Below are 25,305 nucleotides of genomic sequence, written 5' to 3' on the forward strand. Positions count from 1 at the left end.
TATAATGTGTCTTTTAGATGAATCTAGTTTTCCTTATAATGTAACACTGTTCATGTTTAAAAAAAGATGCACTACATTTTGCCAGCAACAGTAGCAGCACAACCACCAGCAGCACCAGCAGCAGTTGTTTATAGACTAGTCTAAAATAAAGGCTAGAGGGAAATAATGCAGAAACCTGGAAACACCACAGAAATGTGCTTGGCACCAACGATGTTGGCAAAATAAATAAAAAGCAAAACATGCAGAAAAAGAAAAAAATGTCTTGAGGATTACCACTTTGTCTACACCACCATCCATTTTGGCAGGTAACCAGCCATCGCTGCATGCTCCTTTCTCTTCCAAAAGGCTAGTTGGCTGGTGTCTTACACATGACTAATCAGTTCTGGTGCAATCATGACACAGTGGCTGTTGTACAAGAACAAAGAAAAGTTCCCTTTCTCCTTTGTTATCTGAAGCATGACCGTCTGAGTCATGATTTACATGTACGTCCCACACAAACAACTCTGCACGCACACGCATAAACCAAATCCTCTTGGATTACTTCTGCAGTTCTTTTTCACCCCCGAGAACAATTCTAGTACATTTTCCATGAGGAAAATGCAGTATCTGAGGGACACATGATGATTTTAGAGCAGAGACATAATTTCATTTCACCAAAGGACTCCCATGATGCATGAATCCAATGAGGATTGACAGTACATTTATAACTGCAACGTGTGGCTATGCTGGCCTTCAAAGGAATCATCCTCAAATGTCATAACGACTTTTCTACTTGAATCTCATTGAAATGGAGTGCTAAAAATGTTGAAACTTCCTCTTTCCATTTAGGAAAGCAGACACCTTCATGTCTTTTCTACAGTGGAACACACACAGAGCTTATAGCTTACACCATAAAGGCATCAACATTACTGATACCATATCACCCAAATGATTAAGCACTGCTCAAGAATAATTACTCCAGATGTACACCAGTCTCTTAAGAGACATGACAGTTCATTTTACAATGAAATTCAATTGAATATTTCTAATTGAAAATATCACACAGAAAAGTGAAGCCAAGTCATGAGTAAGAGGAAAACCTGGGGGGCTTATTAAAACTACTCCACACTTTTTTTAAGGATCTGAATGTCTCCTTAGCTCTTCAGAATAACAGCGAATATAAAGCTGAACATGCACTTGTCAGCTAATTGAGCACTTTACATTACACGATCCTAGCACAAAAGTTCACCTCGAATACATTTATACAGTTATTTGAAAAGGATATGATAATATTTTTCCTTTACAAATTATAGCTGGGTTCAAGTTGTAAAACATTTGATGACTGTTTCATTTTAATTTTTCTTTATCTGCTTAATGTATATGTTTCATATGTTTAAACTGCTGGAGTAAATGAGGCAAAATCAAACTCTGATTTTTAACACAGCTGTGGCAGCATAATCACAGTGGGATCAGTGATATTCGCTCACCATATAATAATGAGCAGGAGTTACAGCAGTAGTTACTGAGTGCAGCACTTCACTCATTTTAAAGAACACTGAAAGCTATTCATTGTGAAAGTTAGTTGGTATTGAGTCAAATTAGTGCACTCGTGCTTTGAAGCCCAACACTTTTATGGGAGGTTACACACACAAAATTCATTATGGCTAATTGCTGCAAAAGTAGCTAATGCTGTCAAATGAGTGCTTTATTTTCAAGGAGGTCTTGATGTCACAGGAAATATATTAAACAAGATCATAACATTATGATTTATACTTGACACTTTTTTAATCAACTGCCTTGTACAGAATTATTTATTGTCTGCGCATATGGCCACGTCTACTACGCTCCATCGGAAATAAAATTCAAGTCACTGTTGAGGAATCAAAAGAGATTCATATCCCTGTGGTACTCTGGGCCACCTTCTTATGTGCTGTGCCAGGACTTTGCAGCCCCAAAACCCCCTGAAGGCTGCCTAATGAATACTTTCTTGAGCTTCTGTTTACATTTCCCAACCTGGTGGTTTTCTTGACATCTATAATTATGTGCTGAACCGGGTCTTCCCTTTTGGCCCAGTTGGTTCTCGGCAACCCCCTGTTCCCACCCACTGACAAGCACTTGATTTAGAGTCCACTGTGGTGATAGTGATTTATGCCTCAGCTGATGATAGGTGTGCACATATTGTTTTGTCGATATAGCTAAGACAGCTCAAGGTCATTGAGCGGTTAGTATTCAATCACCACATCTTCCCAAGAAAGTGAGACTGTCACCACGTATCCCAATTGATTCAGTCAGATCATAGGAGATTGTTACCCCATGCTGCCACACGCAAAATTCAAAGTTTACATTCATCTGAGCCTCAGAAAGGGGACGCTGTGCCAGTGAAATATCAGGCTAGAATGCAATCATCTACTCTAGGCCATTTCTGAGTCACAGCGCAATGTACCACACTTCATTAGCCAGGATATTTTGAGCTCACTGATTAAGAAAGATGTAACTAATGTTTCAGGGGGAAAACTTGGCAGTGGCTCTTATGACAAAGTAGTGTCTTGCGCAGCAGATTTTGGTATAACACACTCTCTGCTTACCAAGTTTCTTGTTAAGTTATGGCCTCTCTGATTATAACTGTCAAGTTCAGAGATATTCACATACTTCTCCCTAATCATGTATTTTCCTTCTCATTGTGTCTCTCCGACTTAGCAATCACCCCTTTAGATTCATACAAAGTGTAGAAATGTGATGAACTGGTATATAGGGAACTATATTATGTCATGAACATGTGTCAGTGTAATATCGCTTTAAAAATTGGTCGAGAAATCCTTAAATTATAGAGTGACCATCTCATGTTTGTAGGAATGGCACCAAAACATTGATAAAATCATCAGCTATTAAAAATCTGTGTTGTGAAATTTTCAGTGTGTTCCACGGCCTTGGCTGTTGGAGTCCCCCGCTGTTGTCTTGGGGAAGTTGCAAGCTACGACTATCATCTACTAAGACTGCCATGTATTCAGTGCCTTCTTCCACCGCTGATCCTGTATATGGGTCCGTGCAGATCATTAAAATGATCACAAAGATGTGCAGAAAGCATAAAAACACAAATATAAAGCTCATTTTTGGCAACAAAAAACAAACTGCTGGTTCATTAATGACAGACTGAGTGACTGGTAACTCTGACTGTAAGTTTTAGAAATATGGGCTGATGTCTTAAAAGCACATCAAACAGGCCAGTGGATTAATGAGACAGGTCACCAGATTTAGGACACATGAAACACGTGACCAAAAAAAAAGGCATTAAAATTCAACACGCAGCACACAGATATGCCAACTTCCACCTCCTTCACTTTTCAAATGAAAAATGCAGCATGTAAAGTGGTGAAAATACATCAAGTATAACATCTGGACCTGAATCTTTCAGTTCTGTTGTAGGTCACCATGGTTCACTCACCTGCTCTCCAGGGCCACATTGCTGCCCAGGACCCAGCTGTCCTGCAGCTGGACGCATTCCGCCGTACTCTGCAAGTCAGCCGCCAGGCCGGCTGTGGGTGGTGGACTTGGGCTCCTTTGATTGGCCAGTGAGCTGCGGCTCAGGGAAGTGATGGAGGGGTGTTGCCTGTGTGGGGGTGGAGCTGGTGGCAGAGGAGGTGGAGCTTGCTGACTTGACAGATGGTCACCTGGAGGGGAGGAGAGAGAAAAACAGGCATCAGCATAGGAGTTTAAGAATCCCTAATAGTGGGAAAATCGAAATAATAAATAATTAATTTTGCTGATTAAAATTACACCCAGACTGAAGCGACGCGACTGCGAAGAGAGAGCAGATGGGTAAGATTATGCATTTGCCTTATATGCGAGCTATGACAGCACAGTGCCACTTAACAGACCCAGAAAGGTAAATACAACCGAGAGCAAGACATTAAAATGAGATGCAACCACTGCAAAAAAACAGGAAATAAGAAGTGCTTTTATGGCGATACACATAATAATTGTCACAAAACGCCACATGGCTGACAGTTGGGTTCTCTTAAACAGAAGGTCACTTAGAGAGGCAGCTGTTCTTTTATGGGCGCTTAACGCAATGTTTCATGTTTGATTACAGCCAGAGAAGACTCTCAAATAACTAATGACCAGAACATCCATTAGAGCTCTGAGAGAACAGGTTTTCCAATTTCACACAAAGCTGTGTAATTGGCCCCCAGAATGGCATGTGGTGATTATCTATCCATCTTCCCTGTTTAAAAGGTAAAAACCCACAGTGCTGACAATTCTGATTTGCTCCAATGAGCCCCAAATGGGTATCGTCTTTCTTGCCTTACAGAGAGCCTGAAGAATATTGAAAAAGTCGGGAGTTGTGTTTTTTGTTTTTTTTTAGGAGCTCCTGTTGTTTTTGCACTGACAGCATGATTTTTTATGAAGCCTAGAAGCCTATGAGTTTAAATTTACAGCACATGAACACTGATTTTCAGTGTATGATTTAACCTTTGCTTACTCAACAATGTACACAAGGATCAAAATCTGCGCTGTTGGCTGCAAGGAACAGCTTCATTGAAAGGACTCAAGTCATCATTTTGAAAGGATCCTTTAATGACCAAGCAATTTGCATCCTTGTCTATGTGCTTTCACTTTTCAGTGTGCAACCCTATGCATAAAACAACCTATTCAGTTCTGGCAAATGAGCCATTTAGTTCCATATAGCTCAGAGGAAACATGAAAGCCATTCACAGCAAGGAAAAATCTTCAAGTAAGTAAAAAAAGGGAAAAAAAACGTTGGGCTTTTTTTACATGCAGTAGCAACGTGCACCTACATACACACATACACATGGCTTTTTAATATTATAATTTCCAAGAACATCACTTTCATCTTTAGACACACAAACGAGGAGATAGGTCTTCACATAGACAGCTAGACACAAAGTTACACAGATGGACGTGACAGAGCAGAATCAGTAGTGACAAGAGTCCACAATGCTGGTTCAGAAGGCCAATCAAAATTTAATTAATTCCTGACTGCAATTACATAGCATCAGCATGTGGCTGTAAAGTCCATAAAAGCAAATCATCAGACGCAGATGAAGGTTGGTTTTTTTCTCCTTTTTGTGGCCCATGATTAGAGTTTTATCAAATCCAATCAAACACAAGCCTCTCATCACCTGACATCACCACATTCAAAGTCAGTTCTGAACGCTAATTGCCTAAGATCAGCTACAGTATGAGTATTTTAAAAAATATATGGTTGACATGACTTAGTAATAACGAAAAACACAGCAGCCCACTCATCTCCCAGGCTAGACTATGGGCCCTATTAGAAAAGTGCTAAGTAGGCTAATAGAAATGTGGATTATCTATCAACACTGGCTGGTTTTACTTCACCTTTGGGTCTAATTCCACTGTATGAGCCTGCAGCACCCGTGAGCTCCACTTTCCAGCAGAAGCACTTTCATGTAATCAGCATGCACCAGTGTACCAGTGAAATGTCAATGAGCAGGAAAGGAGAATGCAGCTGAGGGGACAATCAAGACGATAACACAAGGAAGTATCTAACGTGGAAGCAAGTGAAATGTTTACAGCAAGAAAGTATTATTTTAAAAAGCAAAACGTAGGCACATTACTTTATAGGGACTACAAAAGGATTTTAACAAAGCTGAATATAATCTCCAACCAATCAAATGAAATATTTCACTAAAATCAGTCCGTAAAAACAATCTGTCCTACCGTTACACATCATAAATACTGCACATGGGAGATCTGAACAAATCTTTATTTTAATGCCTTAATTACTCTTGTTTATTTTGCAACTTACCCTGAGAGTTTGAAAATGGAACTTACTTCAAACCCATAAAAATGTGGTACGCAGCGCAGGTGGATTATGGTTTTTGGGAGCAGTGCCACCACAGTAAGCAAAAAGATGAGCCTGAACACTTCCTCTGTCATCAGTTTGATTACTCCTGAATCAATTTCTGATGATTCAACATGTTAAAGGCATGCCTGAACTATAACATGAAAATAAGCTGTTTCATTTTTATTTTTAAATCTCAGAGCACATGCTAAGCAAAGTGCTCAGTAAACACAAAATTCCCCAAACCTTCAAAGGAGTAGGATTTGTCATGCAGAATTTGAATGTATAATCCCACAGTGAACTAAGAGAACATAAAACCCCATGAACTACATTAAGCTGCATCCTATGCAGTGCTTTACAAACTGCTACAAGGCTGCTGTGCCACAATCCACTGAGGTGCCTGTTACAAAGACAGATGTAGCAGGCACTGAACAAAAAACAATGGTTTACCTAAACAGAAAGTGCCAAAAACTGTCTCAAAATGTGGTAAATATACCAGATTCTCGATGTCACACCGAGGGAGAAGCGACAGCCTTGGGAAGCTTGATGAAATGGCGTCTCTCTATATCAGCACATACACAGTATAAATCTAGGGAGTAACCCTATTGACCACCTAACTCTTTGAAGAATTGCACTGAGATATATCACAGCGTTATGCTCTTTTAAGTGTTTATATCTGAAACACAACTATGTGTGGACTTTAATTATGCAACATATGTCATCCCCTTAATCTTTGTCTGGTTAAGATCAAATGGTGAGCTTCTAAGTGAGACTTGTCTGTATTTTATTATAAGAATCAACATTTTAATAGCATGCTACATTTCATATATCGAGCCTTTCAAGTCAGAACATTCTGAAATCCTAGGCTGTATGTATAGGTCATAACAACACATACTTTTTTTTTCACGTGATCAATTTCGCTGCACACAGTAGGTGTTCTTATATCGGAGTAGTATGAGGTGCAATGGTTTCTGGTCTCTAATTTGAGATGTGAGTTTGAATCCAATTTCACTCAGGACATGGTCTGAGACACCCTCTCTCCTTCTGATTCCATGTTAACCAATGAGGAAAAAGTGGTAGCAGGAGAGTAGCAGTCCACTGCACATTCTCTGTGAACTTCACTGTCAGATTTGAAGGCTTGAAAAGCAAACCATGCTAAATTATGGGCTTATGGTGCCATAGCAATTTCATTTACATTATCCACGGCCTAGCAGATGTTGGACTGTGTGTTTAAAAAAAAAAAAGAAGAAGCAAACTAAAACAATGACCCTTTAAGAAACCTGGCATTGTCTTCCATCAAGACACAGAGGGAATTAAGATGCCCTTTAATGTGAAGACTTAGTGACTAGAAAGGCAGATGAAACAGCTGTGTGGTTTATGGGGCTTTGCTTTGAAATCAGATCAAGACGGATGCCTCCTTTGCATAATTCCTCAACTTCAGCTTGTCATCATCTCCATCAGCAACATGGTTTAAAAGGACCTTTGTGATTAATACTGCATGCAAGTGCTGAAATGACAGACTCATTCTCATCTTAATGACGCTTGCGGTATCAAATGTAGATTTATGAAGCCCCTGCATATTTGCATAAACACCACCGAGGGTGGATCTTTGTTTTTAATTTCTTTTAATACTCTGTTTTTAGAAGTTTGTGATCTGAAGACTTTCCTACTGCAGTGTGTTTACAAGAGAAAAGTGCACTGAGTGGTATTAGTGAACCAGAAAAGTCTAGGACGACACCCCTACACAGTTTTTATAGAAGACATTTTTTGCTCGGTAAGCAGACAACCTAAAACAGCTTAGATGTGTCTGTTCACAGATTTGGTCCATTCTGAATAACTGTAACAGAGGCTATCACTGTCAGTAAGCTGAGTTAAGCTATCACTACATTTTCTAGAATCTGTTTCATACTCCTTCTTGATACTGGGGCATTTAGACCAATTAGGTTTCTATGATGTTCATCCTTTGAAAATATTTTTTTTTGATTAAAGCATTGACAAGCCTGGAATACAGCGCATAATGTTCCAACACTGAGTTGGGACACAATTAAAAGCCGTTTTGCACCCACTAAGCTTGGCAGCCTTAGTGAAAGCCTTTTCATATTCATTGTATAAGTACTGCAAAAGGTCTTGTGCCATTTTACTCTCCATTAAGAGACTGATGCAACTGCTAATGGAATTGAAAGGGCATTTGCTTTGACTGGCTCGCCCTTCTCCAATAGGAAAATTGCAGTATGTGTGCATCACAAGAATTCCATCAAAACAGATCACAGATAACTTATGGAGGCCGTAGCTTTCCTATTACTGCTTAAGGTATTCTGCTTACTTTTTATATACGCACAGAGGAATATTTACAATTACAGAAAAAATGCAAAAAGAAACAGTGAAAAAAAGAGAGACATGAAAATAAAATGCAGAACCTTCACTCTGCTTGATTGAAATTCAGAAAACATACTGTTAAAAATGGGAGATCAGTTAAAAAAAATCCCAGATTGACTTTTATGTGAAATGAATAATAAATGGACTCTATGATAAAACAAGCCATCTAGACTAGGTAGGATGTTCAAAATCAATACATTCTTTCTCATCAATGGCTACATTTCTTTTCACCTCAGCTGTTGAAGACAGCAGTATTCTTTAGTAGTGAAAAAAGACAGCAGCTTTTCACTGAGAAGCCCTGAAGGTGGAGTGAGGGTGGTGTTTCGTAATGGGGAGGGGCTGGGGGGTTGGGGGGCAGTACCCAGTGGAATTTGGAACCATTAGAACAACCTTGCCCTAGGTGAGTTTTGGGGATTTACTCTGCAAAGAGAGTTGGCAATTTTCAGGGACTGGGGGTTTTGAGGGAAAAAAAAGAAGAAGAAGAAGAAGAAGAAGAAGAAGCAGCAGCAGCTGTGTGAATTCCATCATATTTCCTGCCAGAGTACCTTCAGCACTTTTGCAGCCTTGCCCACTCTTCTCCTGACTTTCTGTCTGATCAAAGACAGAAATTTCTTTTAAGCCATTTCTTAGCAGGGGAATCGGGATGTAACCAATATTTCAGGGATTACATAATTATTGCATTATAGAAACAGACATTCCATTTACCCACACATAATGTGCTCCTACACAGCCATATAGGCATTCATCAGCTCACATTGTGCTTAAAATCTCTGCCATTTATTTCTAACGTATGATTTGTAAATACACTTAGAAAGTTGATTCCATCGGAGAGCAGTGAATGCGAGCAGCTTCACATTACTGTTTTTCCATCTCTCCTCTTCTCTCTCCCTCTCTCTCCTGCAGACATTGCTACAGATGGCAGATCATCATACAGATGATGACTGCTTAGCAGTTCTTTCTGACAGCTCTCCGATTACATAGTAATTACACTCCTTCTCAAAAGCTGCTTTGACAATTAGCCTGCTGACAAAACACTTGGTTGTATTTATTCATGTGTGGACAGCTTCGGCTTCCTTGTTTGTCCAGAGAGATCGTGTTCGCACCTAGATAAAATGCTACAGTTTCTAAGTTCAGCGCAGGCAGCACAGTTTTAAGCACTGACATTGCACGCACCACTGTGTTTTCTTGCACCTAAAGAAACCAGGAACAGTCCACAGGGAAGTGTGCCAGTTCTCACTTTTCTAACATTTATACTTGATCTAAAGAAGCACTCGAAATTGAAACAAGAAGAAATAAATCTTTTAATAATCAACCAAAGTGGAGCTGCACTATTTGGTAACTAGCTATCAATACAAGGGATTATATGTAAACACATATAATGTAACACATTACATGATCAGTGTTACTAGGATTCAAATTTTAGTAGCAGCATCATGACAAAATAAAGCAGTGAGTCATCAGCTGAGATGATGGAAGTCTACACATATCTCACAGCCATTTTTAGAATGCTTTAAAATGTCTGAAGTTTACTAGTCGGCAATTCTCTGTGGATTAATCACAAGAAATGATCATCTAATTTATTGATATAAAACAATTCATTTGCTTTAAGAGTATCAGTCAGTCAGTTAGATTTCTCGAAACATTCAGACATTAAAGATCATATTTCCCAGTCTCGAATATACAGCATAAATTTGCAACCATCACGATAGCCGCAAATTCTTGATCTGTTTGTTTACATCTTTAACATGCTATTGACAGTAACTGCAGCAGTCTGTCATTTCCTATCACTGCATCTTCCTGTTTGATTTTGAAAGAAGAGTGGGAGCACAGTTAACTACAATATAACAAGCTGTACAATATAAACAAATCACCAGCTTGTAAGACATCAGGACTCTGGAGAGACTTGCTTTTCTCAGAATGTGTTTAAGTCCAGTGCTTTTGCTGGAAATCTCTTTTTTCAAAGGTTCCTGTGGAATTATTTTGAAAAGAAGTTGCCAGTTTCTGAGTTTCCCCTATAAGTGTTTGGCCTTGAGAGTAGTGATTCACTCTATCTAAATTACCATGGTGGGTTGAATGGCTTGAGCCTTCAGTAAGAGGCAGCAATGACTGCCTGACGGAGCCAACATGAAACTTTAGCTGGGGTGGTCCTAGGCACCGCAGAAAAGCTTTTGAACATTCAGAAGATTGCTGGAGAACATTAAGCAACTTTTTTTTTTTTTACTGCACCAAGCTTCTCAGCATTAGCAACAAAACAATGTTATCCATTTCTGCTGAAATGTGACTCACTTCCCTGAATGAAGCAATATAGATCTGAATGAGTAATTACAGAAAAAAAAGTTGTCTGCATGATCTTACGGGTCATAAAATATGACGTGTATTCTGAGAACTATTCATGTGCCTCCTCATTCATTTACAGCTCGCTTCTCCAATCACTTGAGAAAATGGTTGCAGGAAAAAAAACAAACCACTCTTGGTTGTAGTGGCACAGTCATTTCCAATGGTTGCTATAATTGCATTTCCTGTGCAAATCGCTCAGTTTGTGGGGAAATAAGACAAAGGACAGAGTATTCATCTAAAAATGAGAAAGCCTATCTTTTCCTGATTAATTGTTGGCATATTGTTCTCAATTGGATGCACTCCACTTGCAAGAGATGACTAATTTTCATCTTCATTGTGAGGAAATTTGAGAAGAAGGAGATTTATAATGTGTATCTTTCACACCACAATGAATAAACAAATAGGATGATCTTTTCTAGATGTTGATATTTTATAGTGAGCAAAAATTTCAAGCAGGGCTCTGTAATATTTTGGTATTTTACACCATTACCATTAAGATAGTAACTATATGCATTCAGGGGAGGCCCAGACAAGAATAAAGTGTTATAAATGACACTGTAACAGTGGAATACAATGAAATGTAAAAGAGGCTGCATAAAATAAAGATGAAACTGTTCCTTCTGGTTAGGAATAGAGCAAACTGCATGTTTGAGCCAACCAAGTCTCTTTATCAAATGCACTACAATGAACAAACAGTACATGTTTGCTTTTATATCTCCCCCTTACCTGTCACCTTCCAACTATCCCACATATAATTCACTAGGCCAACATTTCTTGCAGTGTCTGGCTTGAGAGCTGGAGCTACAGCAGAAAGGCTGAAAATCCCTCTGCTTTCCAAAGAGCTTTCCTGAGGCCAAGGCTATGAATTGATACCCCACTGTTGCATTACTCTTGGCCACAGAGCAGAGCGCGGGACAAGAATAATAATAGGACAAATCAGTGGTTTATTCTTATAGTATTCACAGACTTGTGCCTTCTAGTGGTGGGGAGGGTCGTGTTACAGATGTCAATATCCTCCATGGGCATAGGTGATAAACTTTATGTGTGCTAGCATGTGTTAGGCAGTACAGTCTATACACATGTGCGCACACAGGCATGCAGACACACTTTAAAGCCCACTGAGAAAAGCCTTCTAGCACTACTGATGTTTTGGAATTTTACTTCAGAACACCCTCTGCTTCTCTCTGCAAGAGGAACTAAGATGTAACCCGCTTACCCTCTGAGACTTGGTGCATGCTCAATCAGCAACATGATATGGCCCACGGCTCTGCGCTGAGGTCACTGCTGGAGTTGAGAAGACTGATCATGCATAAGGTAGCAACACAGTGTTTTCTCCACTAATGTGCCAGGCTAGACATGCAGCTTCTACAGCTCCAATTCAGCTGCATAGTCTGAGCTCCACCGTGAGGAATCTGGGATCCTCCTAAAACTCTTTGTGCTCAGCACTGACATGGAAAGTGCAAGTTTTTTTGTTTTGTTTTTTGTTAGACACAAAACACAAGTGTGAAATAATGTGACTTATCAAACAATTTTGGTCATCCTATGAAGCAGAACGCTGCTCTGATCTGAGGACTAATCCAATCTAATCAAGACGGCTACTTTGGTACAACCCCAGTTGGAGGCAAAGTCTCTTGAGTGGCCCAGCATCACAATTCATTAGTGAAACTGGCCTTTAAAGTTTAATCTGGCGTGCGGTCGTTCTTAATTTTCAACCTCATCCCCTTTCCATTTCAGAGTGGCTCTCACACATGTCCACATCCTGTTAATCAATAATAAAAGTAATCAGGGAAGTCAGATGTACTGTCCTTCAAAATCTCTCTAATGCTCCTTTGCTTGACATCAGCAGACAGGGCTGTCTGCGTTCCAGTCTTCATTCACCTTAGAAAATACCACCCTAAGCCTCATCTGTCATGTATTGGCTGCAGCCTAACATTTCACTTTGTTTGGCAGACATTGATTTTTACCTTCAAGGTGTTGTCAAGGAGGCATCCAACTCATACATACCTCCTCTGCTGTCTCTCCAGAGGCTGCTTTAGAAGGAACTGCAGGAGCACACACACACACACAAAGGAAAGCTCACGGAAATGACTACAAGGTAGCCTAAAATATTGCCAAATTTCTTGAATAAGGACACTAGAAGGGATGAAATGTGTGGGTGATAAGCCGAGGCTTATCAAAGCAGCATTTCTCAGAGCCTATTTTTGTTGTTCGTGTACTGTAATAGGCTTGGCAGCAAGTAATCCAGACTGAAGTATATATTACAAATACACATAGAGTTCCAAAATGATTGTTGATGTGTATCAAAGCACATCAGATGTACAAGTGCAGCCCCATTGTGGTTTTTTACGTGCTCTCCATGCCAACTCATTCAGCCAAAAAAAAACAACCCAACCATAAAACAGAAGTAGTCAAAACATTTGGTCACTAAAATGCCTTGAACCTACTTCAGTCGATGTAACCAGTCCCCCATCCATGTTAATATTGTTTTCCACGATAGCAAGATAACCACCATTTATCAACTGCCATCTCACCACAGCCTCCATCCCACTTTCTACACGCACACACAAATACACACATTTGCAGCCTAGTTGAGCAACACTTTATATTCATTAAGTGTCAAAATCTTATAACAAATAGTTGCTTTAAAAGAGCAACAGTATATTTCGTTTAGGAATTATTTGGCACCAATAAGAAATGATCTATGAAGCAAGCTTAAAGGTAACATCCTTCTGCAGTTTATTAATAATACAAACAGCAAAAGTAATTAAGATAGCCCAGATTTACTGAGAATTTCACCAAAGTCTACAACTTTTAATCATCATCCCTGCTTCAAAAAATGCAGAGGAAATAATACACAAACTAAAACTTACATGTCAGCTCTGGAAATTTCACCCACTCACTTACAAGGTTGACCACTCTATCAGCTCCTTCATGTCTCATTAAACACTTGTTTGCTTGGAGGTGCATAAGTTTACTCACAGTTATTTTCTAGCCACTCCTCTTGCATGCATTTCTGGCTCTCACTGGGTACAACTGACAAGAAAGCAGCTTCAAAGATCCATATCTAAAGAGGCATTCTAACTAGGGCTGAACGATATATCGCATTTGCGATAATATCGCGACATGATCAAGTGCAATTTTCTAACCGCAAAGACTGCGATTATACTGCGATTATATTATACAATTCATGGGCTGCATCCTCCTGAGGCCGCATTTGTAGACCGATTACGTCACAGCGACGCGCCGAAGGCTGTCCAAATTACTACCATATCCCAGAATTCATAGCGCGGCCCAGCCAAACTCCAGTTTCCAGCAATGGCGGCCGCTACTAAGTTTTAAAATTACTCATACTAATCTTTCTGGGTCACAAAATAAACTTTTAACATATTTTCAGGCGAGAAAGTAGTTGTGTAAACATCAAATATCTGCTCGGTTTATCAAGATATCCCATATTTGCAAAAGTGCTTCGACGTTTTCAGAGGCGTCTGCTACCCACCAGCTCGACAGCTAGCCGGGAGCTCGAGGGTTACTGATGCGGCCGAGAACGGCACAACTCCCGGCACATCATTTTCAGATCACCGCGGAGTTTCGCTGCTCGGGTTAAACGTAATATATAAGTCACTTAGACAACCTAAAAATGTTATTGTTGGGCTTTTTTCAGTGTTTTGTTTGTTCGTGAGTAAATCGGTTTGGCTGAGATTAAAGTTATTAGATTAGATAAAATAAAACTTTATTAATCCCCCGGGTGGGTTCCTCCTTGGTTTTCACACAGCTGACTAAACGTCAAACAGAAAACTTATTAAACAGAAGTATGAGACAGTCGAGAATTTACACCAGTGTCTGGTTATATTTTAGATAGCAAGAAGCAGACGGCCGAGTTTATTAAACTCCACCGAGACAGCGGTGACGCTAATCAGAACTAGACCGTCCAATTTCACGCCTTTAAACTTTAAAGGCGTGTTTGTGTGTTGTTTATACAATTGCTATTATGTTTGCACTTTATGTGTAATGTTACTGACTGCAGAGATCAGTAAGATGTGTGTATTTTTTATTTATTAGTTTTATTTATTTAATATTATTTTTTAATTGAATGACTGTCTAGTAGTTCACAGATGTCGAAAAACTGAGTGTGGTAAAGCCACTGATTTTTTTTATGTATATTTCTGCAATCTGCACATTGTACTGACTTTCATTTTAATGTTTACACCAGGGTTCCTTGTCAGCACTTTATGCTCAGATGTTTGTAAGCTAAAAATAAACTATTGTGTATGTTCAAATATACTGTTGTGATTGAAGAAGTTAAATAAAAATGTCAGTCATCAATTCATGCATCACCTCATGTCATCATAACAGAGGTCTGTCTTCCAGGAAAGAACAGTTTAAAATTAATGTAATATAGTATTGGCCATACTATATGATGTATTGCTTGTCTTTGTTTAATAATACAGAAGACAAATACCTTAAAAAATAATCGCATATCGCATCGCAATCGCAATATTGGGGCAAAAAATCGCAATTAGATTATTTTCCATAATCGTTCAGCCCTAATTCTAACAAACAAACGCGAGGGTATAGTTCCTGCAAGTGACATGTTTGCGAATGACACACCTCTGATGAGGCTGTCTATAAGTATTTACATTGAATGTTGGGTTAATTTTAGCATGCTAGCATTCTGGGGCAATGATAATATGTTAGTATTTAGCAGTTTTGATGCTTCAAAAATAATTAGAATGCACATACACTGCTTGTTTGAGTCCATTAGAATACAAGTCAATCGTTCATACTGTTTATGCGCTTTCTGAATATTATGAATATATGAATATTTATTTGATTGCAGTTAGACATTATTTGGGCAATTTTAGGCCATTTTAATATTTACCATGTTTACAAGTTCATAGCTTAGGTTAGCATGTTATCACGAAAATATAAAAATGGCATGTGTTTTAAATTTGAGAGCAAAAACAAAAAAGAAAAATATTATAAGGCAAATGAAATATAAAACAATGAATCTATTAGTTGTTGAGACAGTCTTGGTTGCAGGTTTTGGGTGAAACCAAAAACTATTAATGTCAAAACCTTTGTGGTATTAAATGAGAAAAGACAAGGCCACCACAGTCATGTTGCCATCCCCTAGGATCAAAAATGATTATATAAATGTTGTTCAACAGTTTCTGGAAAGCACTGGACTAGTAGACACCAATGTAAGCATGACTATTTTGCAGAAAAAGCGTCACCATCCTAGTAAAAAGGTTCACATTTATGGAACAGAGTATGCGTTAAAAATGACGTCTATTACCAGTAAAAAAAAAACTACTGCTTCTGCACTAAAGATAAATAAGAAGTAAGATGTAAATCTGATTTAATAATCCCAAAAATCCATTCTTCTTTTCTTTCCAGGTTCATTCATGTACATTTTGATGTAGTATAGCAGAAGTCCCCATCATAACACAGTGTAAGAGTGTCTTTCTCTAAAAGGGCACGACTAAGGTTTGGCTGTGAATCTCTCAGCCTGCTTAAATCTCTCTAACAGCATGCATCATAAAGCTGCTCTGTTTTTAAAAGCATGTGATAAATATTCTGAATATTTATGAAAATGAAAGAGACCAGGAAGAACAACGTCTTCATTCAGATGCACAGCAGACTGATAAATGTTTCTTACAGCTGACTGATTTATATATTAGAAATCTTCTCCAAAAAGGTCAGAAGTTCAGTTTCTGCAGCAGCTAAATCTTTTCGCTGTGCAAGTTGCTGAATTGTTTTATGCCTCCTTATTGTGACTCACTCTGGAAGAACATCAACTAAATGTTTGATATGAAAAATGTATACTTTACTGCAGCAAACAGCATAAGTGGAAAACATATCATTTAGACTAATGGTGGCAAATGCAATCATTGCCCTTTAACGGCTTTGATGAGTGTATGCATAGAACACCCCTAAACCTAATGATAAAACTTTTGACTGCAAAAATGAAACCACATCTGCAGCTTAAGGATCTTTTCCTAAACGATAATAGCTGTGATATATTTAGACAAGTTCACGCAGACACATATGTGTGATCTGTGTTTCTCAATGTGACAATGTGTGTGAGTGGGCAAATGATGTTAACACGGTGAGAGCAACGGAGCAACACTGAGCAGGTAGCAGTGGTGTGTCGACAGCATCCATGCTTCCCTGTGCACACTCTCTATTTAGCCCCTTCATAACGACTCCACAGAGCTGTGCATGTCTTCAATTTGGTTCCTGTACTTGTAAACTATGCAATTTGCGTTTCATGCCACAGCAGGCATCAATTAGCACTTCTCTCACGCCTCTCCATCTGAACTGCATCAAATTTGGTTGTGTGCTGCTTGGAACATGATGTGAATTTGTCATGACTCAACTGAAAGGGAGGAAATGTTCAACACTGGGGAGCTCGCTTATTGCTCACCTTGGGCTTTTAAATCAAGACTGAATAGCAGATATTGTGCTTCATGATTGCAGACTGAAAAGGTATTCATCACTATTGCTGAATTATGCGTGGGGAAAAAAAGAAACAAAATGATTGTAAGGAAATAAAATACAGTTTGTGTGGGATGCACCTGGATTTCTTTTAAATTGCACGGCAAGTAAAGCAAACCTTTCTTGGACAGTTGTCACAGCACTGAAATTCAATAATTATCCTCGAATTGTTGCTGTTGTTAAAACTCTTTTGAAAAGGAAAATAAAATTTGCTGAAATCAGATACCTCCAAAGGCTTCAAAAGATCAAGCCTATTGATAGACAGGGAAAACTGAGCAATAGTGATTTTTTTTAGGTTTGTCAAATTTTACCGCAGAGTATGTTTTAGTAGCTAGTAACCAAAAGTGTCAAAGTGGGAAGCTGTAAGGAGATCTGAGTTGATATTTGGATGCACAAGATGGTAGCACTCATCAAAGTTATATGTCTCATCTTTAATAAACCACATTTACAGATTAAGGTCTTTCTATAAATTTCTTATCTTTAACCATATCCCTATCATATAGTGCCTAAAGATCTGAAAACAGTTGTGATGCTGTAAAATTGATTAAATTGAATCTATGCAGTAGCTCAGGTAAAAGACAGTTTTGGAATTGGTGTTGATGGAAAAATAAATTTCTCTCTGCAGTCCATTGTTTCTGTTGAAACATCAGCTTTAAACTGCACCGGCCTGCCTCGCAACAGCTCATCCAGCAGAGCGTGCATGACTGTGGAACGTCTCTGTGGTGGAAGACACAGATCGTCCTTCAGATTAGGCTTAATCATGTTTGCTTTGCCTCAATTAGATAAGGGAGGTGCGCCATCAACACACGAGCTTTCTCATGCCTCCTCCAACGGTCCCTGTGCTTTTCCTCCCGCTCACCAAATGGCAGCAGTAGGAGGCAAAGGATGGTCCACATTCACACCTGGCTGAATCATTTCACACTGGAATACATCCATCAGAATAAAGATCATAAAAGCCAAGACAAGACTGACAATGGAAACTGAGAAGTGAAATCTCAGAGAAACGGCAGTAGCAGCAACATATGCTTTAGTATGACCATAAGTTGTCAATCTATTAAAAATATAGCAGCTAGTTTAATATTCTTGCAAGAAATAATATTGTATGATAATACTGTATGTGCTTTACTCTTGTTCAGACTGAAGTGTACTGTAGTGTATTGATACACTAGAAAGCGCATCGTTTACACCACAGTCTGGACTCACTTGTTTTATATATCAAGTTTCAACCATAATCCACAATGGACTGCTGCAAATTGCCATTTGTTTCCTTTCTATTCAACTTGTTTGATCTCTGCAGCATATTATGATGCTATATCATGACAGTAGAATCCATTCTAATGGAAAGAAAAATTCTTGTTCAAGAAGCATACTGCAGTTTGAAAAGGTTCAACAACATAGGCAGCAACTCAACATGCAGCGCTCATAGTCCAGAGATACACTTCACTGCCAATCCGTAACGCTGGACATCATCTGATAACACATTTAATCCCACAAGACGATCCTTTCTCACTGTCTGTGCAAAAATCATGTCAAGATGGGGCGTTTAACATCACATTATGATAATTTATCACACAGAGTAAATTTTCAATTCAATAAATGAGGAAAAAAAAAATCAGATCCAATCTCTGCTTGATTTAAAACCTCAACGTGTTCCAGATATGCACAAATAATGTCAGACAATGAATTTTGACCTCATCCTGATGTTTATTCAAGGCACTGTCAATAATGTAATCCCTATGATTTAGTTCAAAATCAAATCTGCCACATTCAGGTGAAGGCCTTTTTCCTCCTACATATTCATAGCAGCAATATTGACTAAATGTCTTGTCTGGCTAAATACACAATGGGAAGTGTGATACTAGAGGATCAGTTTGTGTGAATATAAGCACAAGAGAAATGCATACAGGAGATTCTGGGATTACCTCTCAAAGCTAATATGCTATCCCAATCTCTTCAGTCAGGTCTGGACAGGATTTACTGTAGCAAATGTTTAGGCAGAGAAGATAATAACAGCGGACAAACTACTATTACTGCATGAATTAGAAAGAATCAGAAGCTTTCCAGCAATGCCTAGCGTCAAAAACAACAGCCTCTGCTCTCAAAACTTCATGCTGTAAATCATACTTGTAGTGAGTTCACCTGCGGCTACAGTAGCCCTCAGAGGTCAATAACTATGGCAAGGCACATTTACCCAGAGTCTTTGTGTTCCCGGAGTGACAATAGAATCTCATTGTCAGGTGTTTAGTCAGATAAGGTCGCACACCCGCAGGGATTAGTGTCTGCTTTTCATCAATGTAATGCTTTAAAAACAGGTTTAGCAAACGTGCGGTGGATCAACCAATTTAAATGCTAAACCTCTTTCTCTCTCAGAAGATTGGGGCCAGGGGCTAAACACATACAGATAAACAAATCAACTTAGCTATAAAGACTTACAGCAAGGGAAACAAATGAATGACCCTCACACCTTTATTTGTAGACAGACTACTGGGGAAATGGTGATATAGCCCGCAAAGTGTTGTGGTGATACTTGCAGTGTCAAGTTCCTCAGTTGGATAGAGCCATCCTGAGGCACTGTATTCACAGCTAAACATGCAAACAGTGCTTCAGTACTTTGAAATAACAGCAGCGGGAGGTAATTCTTAAATGTCACTGCTTCTGGTTTAACATAACTCGGTTGTTGCTATGTATATGTACAGTAAATATATGCAACACCACTGCTCAGATGCTACCCACAGCAGTAGTTGAATTAGAAACTGGCTGGATCATGCTGGGAAGTGACATTACTCTTTGAGAGCAGCATAATGATCACTATCAATCTCTTTATTGTCAAGTCACATTAGTGAAATATCAGGGAGGAGTACTGGACAGGGGAAGGAGACCGCCGAGAGACATCCTGTACCATGGCGGCATGGCAGTGCATTAATCACAGCGGCGGGACCCTCTCTGTGTCCAAGCTGAAAACTGTCAGGGTAAACACTTCAACCAATAGAGACGGTAGTGTAACACTGGGAGAATATTCCTTGCTGGTGTCCCAACACATTGGCAGAGAACGCCATCTTTTGCTTTGCAACACATAACTGTCACAGATTTCTCATTTCAGATTCACATTTTTCTCTTAGGCCATCTCAAAATGTCGCTTCTGCTATCGCCACTCATCTTTTTGAAGAAATACAGAGCCGGGCAGGGAGACAAAACGGTCATCATTTCATAATCAGCCAGGCTCAACAATGATTTCCTGCTGTAGATATTCAGCTCAGTCATACTGAATGTAATAACAAGCAGGAAAGATGCTGTATTTTAAAACTATAATACCACATCTGACATGCACCATGAAACAGCTGGATGAACGCTTCATGACTTTCAAAGCCTATATGGAGAGCAATCCTGGAGAACTCGCAACGATTTCATCCATTAACTCCATCAATCTGAGTTTGCTCCATCAATTCCAGTTAGTGTCGACTGTCTCTGGCAGAGAGCTGCCACAAGTGCCCCGGCTAAAAGAAAAAAATAAGGAGGTGAAACTTTGCGTCTAGTATAGCAGCACACATGTCATAGTCAAGTGGTTTATAAAACCACCCTTTCCCAACTCCACTACTGCCATCTAAATAATGAACACTCTGCCACTTGCAGTAATCCTCCAGCAGCCATTCCCAGAAATAGAACAAAGTCAGACAGAGCACTCATTCCCTCCCTTTCACTTTTCAAAACAAATACTGCTGATTCCTGAAAAACCCCTTCAAGATGCTACCACTCAAAACGTACAGCATGTTAATGATGCGCAGCACATTCGCAAACGACAAATTTTGTGAACTTTTGTTGCAGTGATTCGACATTCTTGGCCACATCTAGGTCGTGACTTCAAAGTTTTGCTTAGTCTCCATTTGAAGGCAACATCAAAGCATGGGTAAGCCAATGATTTCAAAAGGCATCAAGAGCTAACCAGAAAGGTACAGTAACTGTGAAGGGCACCTTTGGGCTTCCTATGATGGATGATAAGAAAGAGAAAAGACAGAGAAGAGAGGAGAGATGCAGGGCGGGGAGAGGTAGGAGAAACGGGTGAAAAGAGAAATTACTGGGGAGAGAGGTGAGCTTATATGAAAAGTATCCTTAATTAGATGTAATGTTTGCCCTCTTCCACAAACTCCTTCATGTGGTGCCAGGAAAAAAAAAGAGACCAAAGCTGATGAGTCTGGGGAGAAATATCTGCCTAAGTGGCCTTTTATTAAGGGATAAAAAGCTACTCTTTGCCTCTGTTCCCATCCACTGCCCCTGATTAAGAAAGAAGTAAAGGCGGATAATAGGAGGGGCCACGGATTTCTGACATGTCCTATTGTATCCAGATGTGACAACAGCCTGGCATTTGGCAGGTGAGACAACCTAACCTTTATCTGTCATCTTCACTTAAAAGGAGACGATTCCGTTGCAGGAATTCTAGAAAATATCAGTGTTTCTGTATAACATCATATCTAGCCTGAGGAATCCTCACAAAATCAATATTAAACACAACAACCACTTGTTGTAATCAATATTTTCACTACTCGTTCTCACTCCCATTGGAAGTGCGTTGGCACAAAAGTCAGAAAAATTTAGTTCGAGTGGCAAAATATATTGGCACTCAAAATATCCCAATATCCCAAGGCATCATTATGAAAATTAACACTTAAATTGGCTATGACAGTGAATAGTGATGATCTAAATAGGTATTATGATTATGCTCCTTTTATCTAAAAATGTGTCTGACTTTGGCACTTGCAGCAGCCTTGATTGATCAAGTGACATGCTAATGAAAGCTCTGAGACTGAGAGAGATTAGATGGCTGCCAAGTTTTGACCCTGGATGTGAAAACATCGCGGGCTAGGGATGCTCTCATAAAGCTGCTAAATAGCTTATTTCACCTCCAGCTCTGTTAGCCACCCACTGGTATCACCATGTGGATAATGATACCCGTAAATGTCCACAGTAAACAGCTGACGAACTGTGGCTCCAGACTTTTCCCATCGCCATTACATGAGGCAAGGACCATCATTATCCTATGAATTCTGGTCACTACAGCAAGACAGCCACAAATGTGCTTATAGGTGTTATGAACAACTCATTAGCACAGACTAGATGGTGGTAAAATTCAATAACAGCGTAACATGCTGAACTTTTATTATCCAGGAAAGTTGGCTGCACCCTGCCAAGTGTATAAGCCTGGAGCAAACTCACAGAATTTAAAAAGGTCAAATATGAAGATAAAGAATACCAAACACAAACAACACTTTCACAGGCAGTCAGAACCCTGTAGTTTTGCCCACCTGTCAGTTCAACTCTACAATTTACACACGGGGGAGAACTATCTGCCTTTTTTTTGCCACCATGACATATTTTCTTGACACTGTAGAGTTTGCACTGCACAAATTCCTTACTTTCTTACTTTACCGGAGTATCCATATTATGACATTTTATGCTGTACTTCTCACACTGCTACAACTATGGTACTCTTAGCATGACTCAAGACCAGAAGCTTAAATTTAATATTCATTTCATTGTTTAACAGCGAACATGCACATTTTATTCGTTGCACTCCATATAGTTAAAACCTCATTTGTACTTACTAAAAACAGCCACGTCAAAACTTATAATGTCGTTTGATCATTTTAATATTAGTTATATAGTTTTAATTACACAGTTTCTGCATTAAACTGAAAAAAGAACACGTTCATTTTTAGATAATATCACACATGAAAATACTGCAGCTTTCTTAACAACAGAATTCAGTGTTTGATCCAAATTTCAAGTCTGTAACTTAAAGTTGTCTATTGTGTTTCTGTTATTGACACTGGCATTTAAACACCTACTGCATGTTAATTTTCAAATCCGTATGATCCATGAATGCAATTCCATCTGCCAGAACATTTATTTTCACTTCATTTTTCAGTCATCGAATGTGAGCGGCGGTGTGAGTTCAGCCTGGCTGTTTGACACAGTGAACAACAATCATCTAATCCAAAGTTTAGTTTTTCACCAGCACATTTCAGCGCTGTTAATACGACAGTGTTCAAATTATTAGACTCAGTAGTGACTCTTTATTTTCTTATTATTGTAAATGCTATATTAAATTTAACATTTAGGTTACTGCAATTAAATTTAAAAATTTAATTAAAATTTCCCAACAGACACTGGCTAAAGCTTTCAGGTGTGCTGATTTCTCATCCACATTATTTGACTGAGTTTTAATTAAAAACAAGGGTTCACTCTCTCCCACATGACACCACTCTGAACAATTTCACACTCACATGCTTTCCAAAAACCTTATTAAGATCATTTTAGATGTGGAAATGAAGATAATGCACGGGACAAAAAAGCTTTGTCTCTTGAAGAATCAGGTCCAGGTGCTGTTCTAATTTTTAATTGATTAACCTACCTCACAATCTAATGAATCTATGTATATGCAGAGTGGACAGCTGTACTTTATATAGCATATATCCATTGGAATATGCATACTTTACTTTATTCCAGAGAAATGCTCTGGAATATAAGTTTTTGCATCATTTTGATTAAATACACAAGTCAGGTTTATTTTAGTTTTAGGTAAAAAAGGTAAACTCACTATAATTCACTGACTAAATTAAGACTTTAGCAAATGTAAGTAAATAAAAAGTTACATTTTTTAGCGATTCTTAGTTTAACGTTTAAGGCAAGTGATGCTGTTTTCACCCTGGTTTTAAGGTGAACCACACATAAATTCAGAGATAGGCATGGAGAAATTGTGCGCTGTCCAAGAACAAAGTCCTCATTCAGATATTGCATAAATTAAACAACAGTTCATCCTTTCATTGCATAAATTATAGAACAGTTCATCTAGAAACCACGCCATAATGCACAACAGCCTTTGTTGGCTAAGGCTCTCACTGGCCCTGAGCGTCCTGACGTGTGTTTGCCAGTAAGACTAAGAGGAGAATGAGACTGGCAGAGCTGACTGGTGAAACATGAGATAAGAAAATTAAAACAAAATTGCTCAGACCTCACTGTTGATGCAAGTGCCGAGCAGCTGTCGTCCACTGAGAACAACCATGAATCAAAAGCAAGCCTGCAGGAAGTACTGATAGTCCATCCGTGCTCTATTATTTGATACTAAAGTTATCGTTCATATTCTGAAAGCACATGCATGCTGCCGTTCAAACTTTACCCCTTTTTTAGCATTTCCGACTCAGCGTGTGCAGAGGTAAATTTTCCATCTTCTCCAGAGACACTTCTCCACTCTTTCAATGTAATTACCACTGACATATATTAAGATGGCTGTATCACAATATACCAACCTCCTCAGCACCATGTCCACCCCCTCAATTACTCCAACACACAGCTGCACAGGCAAATAGGACCGAAATCCAGCTATAGCAAAAACAATATCACCAAGAGACTGCTGCTTCGAAATTACAAACCTAATGAATGTTAAGATAAGCACAAAAAAAAAAAAGGATGCAAGCAATTATTTTTCACTCATTCCAGCAGCTAAAAAATATATATGTATTCACCTTCCTCCAGAACTCACCTCATGGCCCAGAGAATAATTCGTAGTGATGCCTCATAAGATGCATTGCCTGCAGAGGAAAGCCTCATTGCATTTACCTGCTCACATTTCCCTGTCACCTGTAAATGTATGTGGGACTGCCACTGTATGACCCTTTGCAGTACTCAGACTTATTCCTCTGTTGATGCATCTGCTCTGCTTACATTGGCTACCACTCGCTACACACCAATTACTCTTTGTCTTTGTAGCTATTGGTCTGCTAAGCACTTCAATCCATCTCTGTCTCCGAGGCCATGACGTCAACCCGAAATGATTAATCAAAGGCAAGTCAACACCCAAAAAGCAACACCTATGTCCCCTGTTTGCGTACATTACCCATAATACTTCATGGGTATCATGTGAATACGGAATGGGAAACGAATTACGAGACCAGCAGTTTCTTTTAAAGCATATGATATCTAATTGTTCTTACACTGTTTATAAAGCTCAGGGCGATATTTTCTCATATTGCATTTCATACAATATTAAGGTTCCATTTCCCCCATTTCTTGCACATAATAAAGTGCTAGTACTAATGACTTGAGAGAAACAATAATCCCTTTACCATATGTGCTTATGCGAAAGAGCAATGCACCACAAAAATGCTTCCAGGTTACCAAGAAGCAACCTGAACCTGCTGAATGCGCCTTATCTTATTCTATAGTGCAAATATTTCCAAGCCTGTGGACATGATTTTTACCAGAGTGCTATCATCAATTTACACGTGTTAGGATGC

At 39.1% G+C, this 25,305-nt stretch overlaps 1 protein-coding gene across 9 annotated transcripts in view; it reads right to left on the bottom strand.

The window, feature by feature from the left end:
- The window catches only part of LOC308408365 (teneurin-3), a 139,250-nt gene that overhangs the window by 76,220 nt on the left and 37,725 nt on the right, over positions 1-25,305 (bottom strand). For 8 of the 9 annotated variants that reach the window (XM_080900556.1, XM_080900557.1, XM_080900555.1 and 5 more), the window contains one exon: positions 3,422-3,647. In XM_080900556.1, coding sequence (XP_080756682.1) covers positions 3,422-3,647 — 226 coding nt within the window. Of the gene's footprint in view, positions 1-3,421; positions 3,648-13,498; positions 14,439-25,305 lie in introns of those variants that run through there. The other variant, XM_080900558.1, reaches the window with a different exon arrangement.

This window comes from Rhamphochromis sp. 'chilingali' (assembly GCF_963969265.1).
Source record: "Rhamphochromis sp. 'chilingali' genome assembly, chromosome: 13".
In the NCBI taxonomy this organism is placed as follows: Eukaryota; Metazoa; Chordata; class Actinopteri; order Cichliformes; family Cichlidae; genus Rhamphochromis; species Rhamphochromis sp. 'chilingali'.